The sequence below is a fragment of the Rhinoderma darwinii genome, chromosome 11, assembly GCF_050947455.1.
Source record: "Rhinoderma darwinii isolate aRhiDar2 chromosome 11, aRhiDar2.hap1, whole genome shotgun sequence".
Classification (NCBI taxonomy): Eukaryota; Metazoa; Chordata; class Amphibia; order Anura; family Rhinodermatidae; genus Rhinoderma; species Rhinoderma darwinii.
Genome location: NC_134697.1, coordinates 4,937,390 through 4,952,489, shown reverse-complemented (window position 1 = coordinate 4,952,489; position 15,100 = coordinate 4,937,390). Strand labels below are relative to the sequence as shown.

General features: G+C 43.8%; 1 protein-coding gene across 1 annotated transcript in view; it reads left to right on the top strand.

Annotated features, from left to right (window-relative positions):
- ACSL5 (acyl-CoA synthetase long chain family member 5) overlaps nucleotides 1-13,632 on the top strand; it is a 38,351-nt gene extending 24,719 nt beyond the window's left edge. Inside the window, exons 14-21 of the mRNA XM_075842775.1 lie at nucleotides 1,586-1,681; nucleotides 2,371-2,443; nucleotides 2,738-2,826; nucleotides 4,364-4,480; nucleotides 8,271-8,414; nucleotides 10,189-10,290; nucleotides 10,895-10,966; nucleotides 13,034-13,632. Coding sequence (XP_075698890.1) covers nucleotides 1,586-1,681; nucleotides 2,371-2,443; nucleotides 2,738-2,826; nucleotides 4,364-4,480; nucleotides 8,271-8,414; nucleotides 10,189-10,290; nucleotides 10,895-10,966; nucleotides 13,034-13,174 — 834 coding nt within the window. The 3' untranslated portion in view covers nucleotides 13,175-13,632. The remainder of the gene's footprint in view (nucleotides 1-1,585; nucleotides 1,682-2,370; nucleotides 2,444-2,737; nucleotides 2,827-4,363; nucleotides 4,481-8,270; nucleotides 8,415-10,188; nucleotides 10,291-10,894; nucleotides 10,967-13,033) is intronic.
- Nucleotides 13,633-15,100: the final 1,468 nt, after the last annotated feature.

Here is a 15,100-nt window from a genome sequence, read left to right as displayed (position 1 = left end):
AGTGTCCATTTGTTTATCCGCTGGTATAGCAGGAGCTCATCTCTAGTGGTCCAGTAGTTCTGTAGTTGTCTCTGGTGATCCAGTTGCCATCCCTGTTCATCCAGCGAATTAGTAATATCCCTGGTGGTTCAGTAATAACATCCCTGGTGGTTCAGTAATAACATCCCTGGTGGTTCATTAATATCCCAGGTGGTTCAGTAATAACATCCCTGGTGGTTCAGTAATAACATCCCTGGTGGTTCAGTAATAACATCCCTGGTGGTTCAGTAATAACATCCCTGGTGGTTCAGTAATAACATCCCTGGTGGTTCATTAATAACATCCCTGGTGGTTCAGTAATAACATCCCTGGTGGTTCAGTAATAACATCCCTGGTGAATCATTAATATCCCTGGTGGTTCAGTAATAACATCCCTGGTGGTTCAGTGAATTAGTAATATCCCTGGTGGTTCAGTAATAACATCCCTGGTTGCTTCAGTAAATTAGTAATATCCGTGGTGGTTCAGTAATAACATCCTTGGTGGTTCAGTAATAACATCCCTGGTGGTTCAGTAAGTTAGTAATATCCCTGGTCGTTCAGTAATAAAATCCCTTGTGGTTCAAGGAGTTCTAATAATTTCTCACAAGTAATTTATTGCTTCCATAATAAAATTCCCTGGTCGTCTAGGGGATCTCATAATATCCCTAATGATCCAGTGTTTCATTTCTAACATCCCTGTTGGTCTAGTGGCTCAGTAACAATAATTCTCGTAGTCCAGTACTTCAATAGTAACATCCCTGTTGGTTTTGTGAGTACAATCATTTCTCTGATCATCCAGTGGCTCATTCCTCTTATTTCTGTGGTTCACTAATAATATTCCTGGTAGTGTAGTCAGTAAGTAATAACATCTCTGTTAACCCAGTGGCTCAGTATAACATTACTGGTGGTCCAGTGGCTCAGTAATAACATTCCTGATGGTCCAGTGGCTCAGTAATAACATTCCTGGTGGTCAAGTGGCTCAGTAATAAGATTCCTGGTGGTCCAGTGGCTCAGTACCAACATTCTTGGTGGTCCAGTGGCTCAGTAATAACATTCCTGATGGTCCAGTGGCTCAGTAATAACATTCCTAGTGGTCCAGTGGCTCAGTAATAACATTCCTAGTGGTCCAGTGGCTCGGTAATAACATTCCTGGTGGTCAAGTGGCTCATTACTAACATTCCTAGTTGTCCAGTGGCTCGGTACTAACATTCTTGGTGGTCCAGTGGCTCAGTCATACAATTCCTGGTGGTCCAGTGGCTCAGTCAAAACATTCCTGGTGGTTCAGTAATAACATTCTTGGTGGCTCAGTACTAACATTCCTGGTGGTCCAGTGGCTCAGTTATAACATTCCTGGTGGTCCAGTGGCTCAGTTATAACATTCCTGGTGGTCCAGTGGCTCAGTAATAATATCCCTCGTGGCTTACATTTTTAGGGATTTCCGTTTTTTATCTGCTTACAATAATCACACTGACGATTTGTAAGCTGCGTGGCCCTTCTTTCCGGATGTTTGGCACACTATAATCTAATGACTTCTAGATAATTGCATATTTTACCACTTTCTACCTAGGAAACAATGGGGGGACGTGTCCGGGTTATGGTAACGGGAGCAGCCCCTATTTCAGAGAATGTCCTGTCCTTCCTGAGAGCCGCCCTGGGTAGTCAGGTAAATGATCATCACTGAATATGTTTAGGTTTAATCAATGCACCCTGACACTTAAAGGGTAACTCCATGATACAGAATTCCATTATTATGATAATTATCCCTGATTTACCAGTGCAGCCATATTATTAATTTGTGACCCGGCATTCACACACTTTGTAAGGGGTTCTCCACTTTGGACAATCCTCTTTTGTTAGGGTCCCGCAATAATAAGTTAATCACAGGGTGTCCTACTACTAAATTAAAGGGGTTGTCCAAAAACGGAATTTTCTTTCATGTCAATTGGATTTCATCAGAACAAATCAGCAGGGGTCTAGTAATTCAGAGTCCGCACTGATGGTCCCATGCCTCTTTGTTTTGTTTTTTTTAAATTAAGATAAAAGAGAAGTTGTCACTGCCCCGCCTCTTTTTTAAGAAAAGGAATAACATCAATAGAACAGTAATTAAACTCAAGACTCAAGAGCTTCAAGCCAAGAAACAATTAGTAAAACACTTAAAATGGAGTTCTCCTTTAATTATACATATGTATCAGGGAAGGACTGTGACAACTCTCCAGATCTCCCCGCTCCAGAAATGGGCAGGTCTTATGAGAATTGGGTGTGGTCTTAAAGGAAAATGTACCTATTATTACATGTTACTGATGTGAATAAAGAAAATAGATTTCCCATTACAAAGTTGTTTTCTGATGACAGATTTTTGAAGCATACGGACAGACTGAATGTGGCGCAGGTTGCTCGTTTTCCACCCCCGGAGACTGGACGGCAGGTGAGATCTGCTTCAGGATAAGCTGGGTGACAACCAATATGGCGGCCATTATAGCATCTATGGGGGTTGTCTCTCATTTACAGTGTCAAATGTGGCAAATTAAGTAGCATTGTATCCCGTGCTTCAGCAGATTTGCTGTTCAGGGCTCTGGTGACAACCTGAGAGCTGCGATGGCGGAGATATTGGTTGTCACTCATCTTTCCCAGGAACACATACAACAAAGCAATAGCTAAATGGAGAGTTCTTGGGGGGACGTTACATACGAGGCTTGTATCTGAATCTCATGTCTTCCAGGACACGTTGGTGCTCCGCTGCCGTGTAATCTCCTGAAGCTCGTAGATGTGACAGATATGAATTACTTCTCATCTAATGGAGAAGGAGAGGTGAGAAATATCAGGGTCAGGACTGGTTCTCACTAGATCCACGCTAAACCTAAAGAATATCTAATCACAAAATGCTGTGGAGGTGACTCAAATCGGCAAGCTATTGCTCCCTGATATCAGCCATTTTAGACCGGAAAGAAGGTGACTGTAGAATGTGAATACAATCATTTGCTTTCTGTTATCAGCCATTTCAGACAGGAGAGAAGATGACTGTAGGACAGGTGAAGACATTCTATTTCTCACTGTTCGCAACCATGTCAGAGGGGATGACTGGAGGACAGGCAAATACAATCTATTGTTCTCTGTTATCAGACATGTCAGGCTGGGAGGAGGATGACTGTAGGACAGGTGAATACAATCTATTGTTCTCTGTTATCAGACATGTCAGGCTGGGGGAGGATGACTGTAGGACAGGTGAATACAATCTATTGTTCTCTGTTATCAGACATGTCAGGCTGGGGGAGGATGACTGTAGGACAGGTGATTACAATCTATTGTTCTCTGTTATCAGACATGTCAGACTGGGGGAGGATGACTGTAGGACAGGTGAATACAATCTATTGTTCTCTGCTATCAGACATGTCAGGCTGGGGAGAGGATGACTGTAGGACAGGTGATTACAATCTATTGTTCTCTGTTATCAGACATGTCAGGCTGGGGGAGGATGACTGTAGGACAGGTGATTACAATCTATTGTTCTCTGTTATCAGACATGTCAGGCTGGGGGAGGATGACTGTAGGACAGGTGAATACAATCTATTGTTCTCTGTTATCAGATATGTCAGGCTGGGAGAGGATGACTGTAGGACAGGTGAATACAATCTATTGTTCTCTGTTATCAGACGTGTCAGGCTGGGGAGAGGATGACTGTAGGACAGGTGAATACAATCTATTGTTCTCTGTTATCAGACATGTCAGGCTGGGGGAGGATGACTGTAGGACAGGTGAATACAATCTATTGTTCTCTGTTATCAGACATGTCAGGCTGGGGGAGGATGACTGTAGGACAGGTGATTACAATCTATTATTCTCTGTTATCAGACATGTCAGGCTGGGGGAGGATGACTGTAGGACAGGTGAATACAATCTATTGTTCTCTGTTATCAGACATGTCAGGCTGGGGGAGGATGACTGTAGGACAGGTGAATACAATCTATTGTTCTCTGCTATCAGACATGTCAGGCTGGGGAGAGGATGACTGTAGGACAGGTGATTACAATCTATTGTTCTCTGTTATCAGACATGTCAGGCTGGTGAGAGGATGACTGTAGGACAGGTGATCACAATCTATTGTTCTCTGTTATCAGACATGTCAGGCTGGGGGAGGATCACTGTAGGACAGGTGAATACAAACTATTGCTCCCTGTTATCAGCCATATCAGGCTAGAGAGAGGGTGACTGTAGAGTTTCCCAATGTAATGAGTGACATAAAGTGCAGACACCTCGCCTCCCCCATGATAACTACTTTATGACACATTTCTCCAGCGCTGAGAACCTACAGAGATATTTACCTCTATATGTGATTTTATGTTTTTAGGTTTGTATTAAAGGTCCCAATGTGTTTAAAGGATATCTGAAAGACCCGGAGAAGACGGCAGAAGCCATGGATGCGGAGGGATGGCTGCACACTGGGGATGTCGGGAAGTGGCTTCCAGTAAGTATAGAGGGGTAAAGTGCATGCCTCTATAACTATGCTACCATGTAAGCCTCCCCACTAGAGCACCGAGACCCCATACAATGTATCAGCTTACAAGACAATGTTTTAGTTTATTTCCATTCTAATTTATAGTATTTTCTTCTTTGTAACTTTTGTATCAATTTATTTTTATTATCTTGTATTTCTTAATTTATCTTTATAGAGGTCGGACCTCAGTTTTTTTGATATAGAGCTCCAAATCCCCTGCGTAGACTAGAGTAATATTGTTTAGAGAAAGCAAAAAGAAAAAGAGAACAAATCCTGGTAAAAAAGAGGCACTCGGCTCAGTATATGTCACAAAATTAGTTATCAAAATTTTTATTTTATTAATATATAAAAAGAATTTAAAATTATGCAAGATTTTTGTTTTCTCTAAATTTAAATTTCCTGGTTGGCACCGTATATATATATATATATATATATATATATATATACTGATCTCTTTAGTCTGGAGATCTCTTGTTCTCTTTGTTTATATATAGAGTAATATTGTGTCTGTCTGCAGTCACCACTAGGGGGAGCTAGGCTAAGAAACATCAAATTTATTAAGAGGCTCACGCCTTTCCATGTTCAAGAAATGCAAATGATGGTAAGGCCTGGCGTAGATTTACGCTATAATTGACAACAATTTCTGGCGGAGATTATCGTAAATCTGTCTGTCCATGATAGGCCACGTAATCTCTTGCTAAACCCCACCCACTTTTCGCGACACTTTTGAAAATTGGCAAGAGAATAATAAAACATCGCAAATTATTGCACAAACATGGCGTGCACTATAATTGGCGACTCTGTACCACAAAAGTTATTACTAACAAGAATACAGTAAATTGTCCCAGCTCCTAAGCTCTCCCTAGTGGTGACTGCAGGTAGCAGAATGTTATCATGTAACTCTATGGGAGCTGTAAATATATGTATGTAGTAAGCTCCCCCTAGTGGTGGGTGCAGGCAGCAGAATGTTATCATGTAACTTTATGGGAGCTGTATATATCTGTATGTAGTGAGCTCCCCCTAGTGGTGACTGCAGGCAGCAGAATGTTATCATGTAACTCTATAGGAGCTGTATATATCTGTATGTAGTGATCTCCCCTAGTGGTGGCTGCAGGCAGCAGAATGTTATCATGTAACTCTATGGAAGCTGTATATATCTGTATGTAGGGAGCTCCCCCTAGTGGTGGCTGCAGGCAGCAGAATCTTATCATGCAACTCTATGGGAGCTGTATATATCTGTATTTAGTGAGCTCCCCTAGTGGTGGCTGCAGGAAGCAGAATGCTATCATGTAACTCTATGGGAGCTGTATATATCTGTATGTAGTGAGCTCCCCCTAGTGGTGGCTGCAGGCAGCAGAATGTTATCATGTAAATTTATGGGAGCTGTATATATCTGTATGTAGTGATCTCCCCCTAGTGGTGGCTGCAGGCAGCAGAATGTTATCATGTAACTCTATGGAAGCTGTATATATCTGTATGTAGTGATCTCCCCACAGTGGTGGCTGCAGGCAGCAGAATCTTATCATGCAACTCTATGGGAGCTGTAAATATATGTATGTAGTAAGTTCCCCCTAGTGGTGGCTGCAGGTAGCAGAATGTTATCATCTAACTCTATGGGAGCTGTATATGTCTGTATGTAGTGAGCTCCCCCTAGTGGTGGCTGCAGGCAGATAGAATGTTATCATGTAAGTCTGTGGCAGCTGTATATGTCTGTATGTAGTGAGCTCCCCCTAGTGGTGGCTGCAGGCAGCAGAATGTTATCATGTAACTCTGGGAGCTGTGTATATCTGCGACCACTATAAAGATATATTAAGAAATTAATAAGACCCGAATGTGGGACTTAAAAATGACCTGATGTTAATAGGTTGAATGGAACTAATACTGTAACTGGAGATGGGCAGTAATATCACCAACCTTTCCCTTATCCAAGTGTGCAAGCTGCTGATCTTGGCTCAGGCAGTAGAGGTCATACCTGTCATTCTGATACTAACCCTTCATCTATTAGTGATACTGAGATGATATTCGGTCAAACCTGGGAGTGACGTATACCTGTGTTCATTCTGAGCTTCCTGGTTCATGAATATCATGTTAGGACTACAGTTAAAACGTACACAAGCAGCGTAGTAAGAAAGATACAGGAAAGGGAGACTGTAGCTTTATATAACAGCTCAGATTCATCTGCCATTCAGGGTCTTTGGAAAAGCTGGGTGACAACCCCGGGATCTAATATTTCCAGAGCAGCAGATTTCCTGTATATAAAGCGCTGATGTATGATGTAGTGTGGTGACCGCAGTGACACAGACTGGATTCATTCAGCCCCCCGCTCTCACCCCTTGGATTAATGAGCAACACACGGACTGCGCCGGGTTCCAGCCCCGCAGCAATTATCCGGCCCTCAAGGCCAATTTGGAGCAGTAAGTATATTCTGCTGTGCCACCTGCGGGGCCGGTAATTACGTTCCTGCATACGGAACCGTCTCTGGATTAATAATCCATAAGAATCCATCGTATTGAGGGCGGTTCAGAGAAATGTGTCCGGGTTTCTTCGGTTCTGCGGCTCCGTTACCAGGAATAATCGAAGATCTTGGAGTCCGATAACAGATGTCATTGATTCTCTGGGTCGATGCGGTCGTCAGGCGGAGCTGCAGACATGAGGGGTCTTCAAGGAGAATCACACAAGTGGCCAGTGACCTCAATACTGTAGGACTAAGCTTCTCTGCGGATCTATAGGATGCTGAGTAAGGGTCTGTTCACATTGGCGCTCGGAGGGTCTCTCACCCGTCTGCTCGTCAAAAATCCCAGGGCCCCAATAAAAAATAAATGTATTTGCTTTACTGATGTCACCACGAGAGCTGCATCCAGTATCCTCAGGCTGGACCTCACTGCCGCCCCCTCCTGGTTCAGTGGCTGGACACTCACCTTACAACTTATGGGAAATGAGGACAGGTGCATGCGGCTCGCCTTACATACTGCTGCACATAAAAGTGAAATCCACAGTACACCCAAAATAGTGCCCCCTAACAGTGATAGCCGTAGTGTCCCCATAACAGAGCCTTCCTCCATGCTGCCTCGCCTCCGCCTTACTGCTGCTATTGAACCATTGAATGATGACACCATGCACTAGTAATGTCTCAGGTGAGACATTACTATAGTTTTATGACAAGCATTTCTTAATTCTCCATGGAGTGGGCCCCGCCGTTCGCTGTTTTGAGAGAATTTTTCTTCTTTCATACTCCCCGCTGGTCTAGGGTAGTGAAGGAGTAATTTGTAAGTTCCCTGGTGGTCTAGGGCAATGAAGAAGTTAATGGTAAACTCCGGTTGCTCCTGGAGCCCCTTAGGAGATGGGCGCTCAGAGCAACTTCCCTGTTTGCCACCCCCTAAAACCAGCAGGTCTATGAACCAGGACACGCTGAGACAGGTCAGGGGCACCAGGGGTAGTGTATAGAATCCAGGCTCTGCTGCTGTGGTGCATTGCGGGAGATGTAATGTGTACACAGGTGCTATAATGTAGACTGACTTAAAAAAAAGCTCCATATTTCTCAATTCAACGCTTAATTACATTATAGGGTCTCCACTTTTAAGAGTTTGCTTTCGGCACTGTGTGGGCAGATTCTATTTCTGAATGCAGCTCTGGATGTGACTGGAGTATAAGACATGATATAATTCAGGATAAGAAATATTAAAGTGTATTAGAAAGTTGAAGATTTTTTCCTAATTCAGTGATGCGGTACAATAATGTTAATAATCTTTATGTCTTCCAGAATGGGACCTTGAAAATCATCGATAGGAAGAAGAACATCTTCAAGTTGGCGCAGGGAGAGTACATCGCCCCAGAAAAGATTGAGAATGTGTATGTGCGCAGCGCCCCGGTGGCTCAGGTCTTCGTACATGGTGACAGTCTGCGGGTAGGTGCTGATACTCTGGACATTAGATAATCCACTTATAATGAGGGAGACCCGGGATCACAAGCAAAAAAATCCAATTAACGGTCGGACGAGTGGATCAGCCTCTGGAGAGCGGCACGTTGCCGGAGAGCTGGGGTTTTTCATGTCTTGCACGTGTACCGGCACAAGGCTGCCACTTCCATGTGATGCATCTGACCATGCACGTCCATACACGTGTCACATCACATGGAGACGTCCGAGCGATACTGAACAATAACCCTACAACAATAAGGTCAGGACCTGACCCCCCCCCCCCACTGCCTCTCCGTCCAATGTCTGCCACCATCGCCACTGACCGCACCATTACCATGTGTTCATCCCACCATCAATGATGTCATACATGATGACATCACATTGCGTAGGATTAACATATTTCATAGCTTTTTTTACAGCACCCACTTACAGTGACAGCTAGGGTGACAGGAGTCTGTGCTACCCTCCCCCAGACACAGGGGCCCGGCCGCCCGGGTGCAACCACAGCTCCTCCTACGCCATTGGTCCCAGTCAAATAAAGAAAAGATATATAAAGAAAAGTTCTGCAACTTTCTATTAGACTTTGTTTTTCAATTCCTCATTTCTTTCAACATTTCTGTTTGGAGTCAGTGAATGGAAATATTATTTATGTCCAGAGGCTCAAAACCTTTGTAGACGTAGTCCTAACGCAAATTGTTACAATGTGTCAGTCTCTGCGATCCTCTGTTAGTTCGGCTCTGTTCACACTTGCATCGTGATACCAGCGCCACTGGACGGACTCCATTGACTTCTATAGGGTCCTTTGAGTTCAGCTTAGGTGCATTTTTCCCACGTCAACCTTGACGGAATCTGCAACGGAGCCTCCTACGCAGATGTATTCATAGTCTTAAAACCCCTCAGCAGAACAAATCTATCTTCTGTCCTTAGTTTGTTACAGTGTATCAGTGCAGGTAAACTGAATCAGTCTGGAGTTCAGAGTCACAGAGGATTATCTAGACTGGATACAATTGTAACAAATCCTCAGCTGCAGGAAGAATTAGGTTAGGACACTTGTTCAGCCTCTGGATGTAAACCAGAATGTTCAGTTTCACGAACAGCAAGCAGAGATCTTGAAAATGGCGAGGAATTGAAACACAGTCTAAGTTGCACGCTTCAGGTATCTATAGAACTATAGTCTGTGTCAAGTCCCTTTAACACGGGCCAATGAGAGATGGTATGAGCGCTCATCCCGATCATTGCCCTGTATGAACAGGACAACGATCAGCCGATAAACGGGCAAGCGCTCGTTTATCGGCTGATCGTAACGTTTATGCAGTTAAATATTATCGCTGTCAGCAGAACATCTTCCTGTATAAACAACAATGTACTGCCGACATGATAGAAATGTTTGGGGACAAGCGATGGTAGTAACAAGTGCTCGTCCAAATCCTTTACTGATCGCTGCTCCTTATGAAAGAAGCAAACGAGCGCCGATCAACAAACTGTCTCGATCAGTGCTCGCTTTCACGGCCCACGTCGGGCATGTAAGCAGACGCAAGCTCATTCCTTCTTGAAATCCAGTTAAGACAATGATTAAAACCAGGAAAGCCCAGATGCTGTATCCTGGGAATATGTCAGGAATTATATGAGCCAGATATAGATGTCATTGTAACCCATAAAACAGGTATAGCAGTGCCACCCAGTGGTTATGGAGAGGACTACACAGCAATACATTTTATAAACTGCTCATAAAAATAATTTTTTTTCACCCTCTCTTTCCTAGTCTAGTTTGGTGGGAGTAATTATCCCCGATCCTGAGGTCTTGCCAGATTTTGCAGCAAAACTTGGTGTCAAAGGGTCCTTTGAAGAACTCTGCAAACATTCAGTGAGTATTGAGCCTATCGTCTGTAATACGGTCTGCTACACTGGTGTATCTAATCCTACCATGTGTGATACTGTCTGCTATACTGGTGTATCTAATCCTACCATGTGTGATAGTGTCTGCTATACTGGTAATGGCAAGTGCAGGCGCTTTTCGGTGCGTCCATTACGGACATAATTGGAGCTGTTTTTCCATTGTGTCAATGGAAAACGGCTCCAATTACGTCTCAAGAAGTGACAGGCACTTCTTTGCCGCGGGTGTCTTTTTTACGCACCGTATTTTGACAGCGGCGCGTAAAAAAAATGACCGTCGGCACAGAACATCGTAAAACCCATTCAAATGAATGGGCGGATGTTTGCCAACGCTATTGAGCCGCATTTTCGGACGTAATTCGGGGCTAAAACGCTTGAATTACGTCCGTAAATAGGGTGTGTGAACCCAGCCTAATACTGTTAACTATCTGAACCTTCATGTCATATACTGTCTGCTGGGCAGCTGTATCTAATTATATCATGTGATATGGTCTACTGAGTCGTGTATCTAAGCCTATCATGTGTAATACGGTCTGCTGAGCTGCTGTATGTAATCCTTTCATATTTTTCACCAGACTGTGAAGAAAGCCATACTGGAGGATATGATTAAAATCGGAAAACAGACCGGACTGAAGTCTTTTGAACAGGTCTGTAATTATTTAATCATTGGAATCATAATAAATCTAAGGATAATACAGAGATTTATATGAAACAAAGTTTATAGCTTCATAATAACAGACTGAATTATACTCCAGAGCTGCACTCATTATTCTGTATTCTGCTGGTGGAGTCACTGTGCACATACGTTACATTACTTCTCCTGTACTGATCCGGAGTTATATCCTGTATTATACTCCAGAGCTGCACTCACTATTCTGCTGGTGGAGTCACTGTGTACATACATTACATTACTTATCCTGTACTGATCCTGAGTTATATCCTGTATTATACTCCAGAGCTGCACTCACTATTCTGCTGGTGGAGTCACTGTGTACATACATTACATATCCTGTACTGATCCTGAGATACATCCTGTATTATACTCCAGAGCTGCACTCACTATTCTGCTGGTGGAGTCACTGTGTACATACATTACTTATCCTGTACTGATCCTGAGTTACATCCTGTATTATACTCCAGAGCTGCACTCACTATTCTGCTGATGGAGTCACTGTGTACATACATTACATTACTTATCCTGTACTGATCCTGAGTTACATCCTGTATTATACTCCAGAGCTGCACTCACTATTCTGCTGGTGGAGTCACTGTGTACATACATTACATTACTTATCCTGTACTGATCCTGCATTATATCCTGTATTATACTCCAGAGCTGCACTCACTATTCTGCTGGTGGAGTCACTGTGTACATACATTACATTACTTATCCTGTACTGATCCTGAGTTACATCCTGTATTATACTCCAGAGCTACACTCACTATTCTGCTGGTGGAGTCACTGTGTACATACATTACATTACTTATCCTGTACTGATCCTGAGTTACATCCTGTATTATACTCCAGAGCTGCACTCACTATTCTGCTGGTGGAGTCACTGTGTACATACATTACTTATCCTGTACTGATCCTGAGTTACATCCTGTATTATACTCCAGAGCTACACTCACTATTCTGCTGGTGGAGTCACTGTGTACATACATTACATTACTTATCCTGTACTGATCCTGAGTTACATCCTGTATTATTCTCCAGAGCTGCACTCACTATTCTGCTGGTGGGGTCACTGTGTACATACATTACATTACTTATCCTGTACTGATCCTGAGTTACATCCTGTATTATACTCCAGAGCTGCACTCACTATTCTGCTGGTGGAGTCACTGTGTACATACATTACATTACTTATCCTGGACTGATCCTGAGTTATATCCTGTATTATACTCCAGAGCTGCACTCACTATTCTGCTGGTGGAGTCACTGTGTACATACATTACATTACTTATCCTGTACTGATCCTGAGTTACATCCTGTATTATACTCCAGAGCTGCACTCACTATTCTGCTGGTGGAGTCACTGTGTACATACATTACATTACTTATCCTGTACTGATCCTGAGTTACATCCTGTATTATACTCCAGAGCTGCACTCACTATTCTGCTGGTGGAGTCACTGTGTACATACATTACTTATCCTGTACTGATCCTGAGTTACATCCTGTATTATACTCCAGAGCTACACTCACTATTCTGCTGGTGGAGTCACTGTGTACATACATTACATTACTTATCCTGTACTGATCCTGAGTTACATCCTGTATTATTCTCCAGAGCTGCACTCACTATTCTGCTGGTGGGGTCACTGTGTACATACATTACATTACTTATCCTGTACTGATCCTGAGTTACATCCTGTATTATACTCCAGAGCTGCACTCACTATTCTGCTGGTGGAGTCACTGTGTACATACATTACATTACTTATCCTGGACTGATCCTGAGTTATATCCTGTATTATACTCCAGAGCTGCACTCACTATTCTGCTGGTGGAGTCACTGTGTACATACATTACTTATCCTGTACTCCAGTTAGGAGTCACAACCTGTTTTACACTCCAGTCACATCCAGAGCTGCAGCCATAATTCTGATAAACTAAAATTGCTTAAAGTAAAATATTTGCAAAATTGCAGAAAGCAATACGTATATTTAAACGTCAAATTCTAATACTTCTCCCACGTGGTGTTTTTAAGGTGAAGGATATTTACACCCATCCTGAAATGTTGACTATCGAAAATGGTTTATTGACCCCGACACTGAAAGCCAAGAGAGCAGAGGTGGCCAAATACTTCAAGAGCCAGATCGATGACTTGTACACCAAAATCAAGGATTGAAGTGTTGTGTAATTACCGCCACCGACCACCTTGGCGCCACCGAAACAATCAAATCTGTATGAGCCGATCGTCGCAACCTGGGCTATATGGCACAGAATCCTACAACATACAGAAGAGCAGACGACGTTCACCCCAGAGCACGCCGCTACATTGTATACCTTTGTATCCATACTGTGTACAGTCATCCGTATAGCAGAACACCGGAGCTCTATGGGAGCAGAGAATCCACAACGGACCGGAAAACCATTACCCAGGGCTTGTAAATTCTAACAAAATGCATTTTATACAGAACCAAGATTTATATCAGTGACCTGTGACCTACAGCCTGAAGCTCTAGTGGTTGTGAAACTACAAGTCCCAGCAGATCACGGACGCTGCAGACTGACAACATGCTGGGACTTGTAGTTGCACGCCCGCTGAGGGGTTGCAGGCTGCTGCTCTATATTAGTGTTGGGGGGGGGGGGGGGGGGTCTTGCGCTGTATATATGGACTAAATAAACTATACTAAGAATGGGAACGTGCTGGTAATTTTTGGGTCCAGAAGCTGCGTGGGGGGGGGGGGGGGTTAATCGCTACTGATCCCGTCTTCTCTACTGAGCGGGGGGGGGTCCGCCTAAATGAAGCCGGTGCGGCAGGGAGACACAGAACGTTCTGTACGTGTAGCGATATGTAACAAGTGGTGGTCACCCGGACAGAAACTCGTAGCCTGCAGAACACATGAATGTGGCGCTTCAAGGCCGGGTTCCCACGGGGCGTAAACGAAACGCTGCAGAATTTCTGGAACGGAATTCAGTGTGAAAATTCTGCAGTGTTTACAGTAACAGCAAAGCGGACGAGATTCAGAAAATCTTCGGCCCACGCTGCGGAAAGAAATGCAGCGTAAACGTTAATAAATTCACCTGCGGCGCGGAATTTAAATCCATGTCAATTTATGCTGCGTTTTTTGTTGCGGGTTTTGCATCTCTGATGAATTCCAGAAAGCCAAGAATAAAAATAACTATCTCTATATATATATATATATATATATATATATATATATATATATATATCTATCCCTATACATCTCTCTCACACAGAAGAGAGGGAAGGGGGTAATTCTAAACGTTTTTTTTCCGCTCAAACAACCGCATCACAACGTGGCGCTGTTTTATGGCCGGAATGTGCTGCCAGTTCCACCTCGGATACGTTGTTTTTACGCAGTGTATCCAACCCGTGGGAACCCGACCTAAGAAAATGAAACCAAGATACTGCAAAGGTGTGCGATACTGAGTGGGGGGAATTTATTCCGACTGGCGTTTCATTCTTCATATGATGAACGTTGGTTTAAGATGCGACATTTGAGGCAAACGTCTCTTAATAAACCGCACACAATTTCGGAGGAATGACCGCGCCCACATGTCATCCATTCCCATCAGACAGAAGTATACTCACCGCTCTTCTTCTCCCCTCCTCCTCCCACAGCTCGTACGAGATCCTGACGTCGAGCAGCGGCAAGGCCTTATATGTGACGCAGCACTAAACCTCACCACTGCTGCGTATCTTACAACGTCCTGACGCTGCCAGACATACAAACCGCAGTATGTTGGGGGAGGCTGAGGGGACCCGGAGGGGAGAGGAACGGTGAAGCGAGCGTTCCAAGTTTATTAAATTCGTTTAATTGTCCAATGGAAAGGTGGGGGGGGCAGAAGGTTCAGGGCCTGGCACGAGCTTCTACCCTGCTATGCCCCACAGCTGGCATAGCACCACTACAGTTTATGGCAGCTCTTTGCCACGCATTATAATCCATTTGTTGGGCCATCGTCAGCCCCTTTTGGGAAGCCACTTCCCCTTCTGGCGAGAGATGAGTAAAAATGACAAAAGTGGCAAATTGGGACTCTTGGGCCCTTTTGTGACTTTTCTACACCAGGAACCTGCTATAGAAAGGTT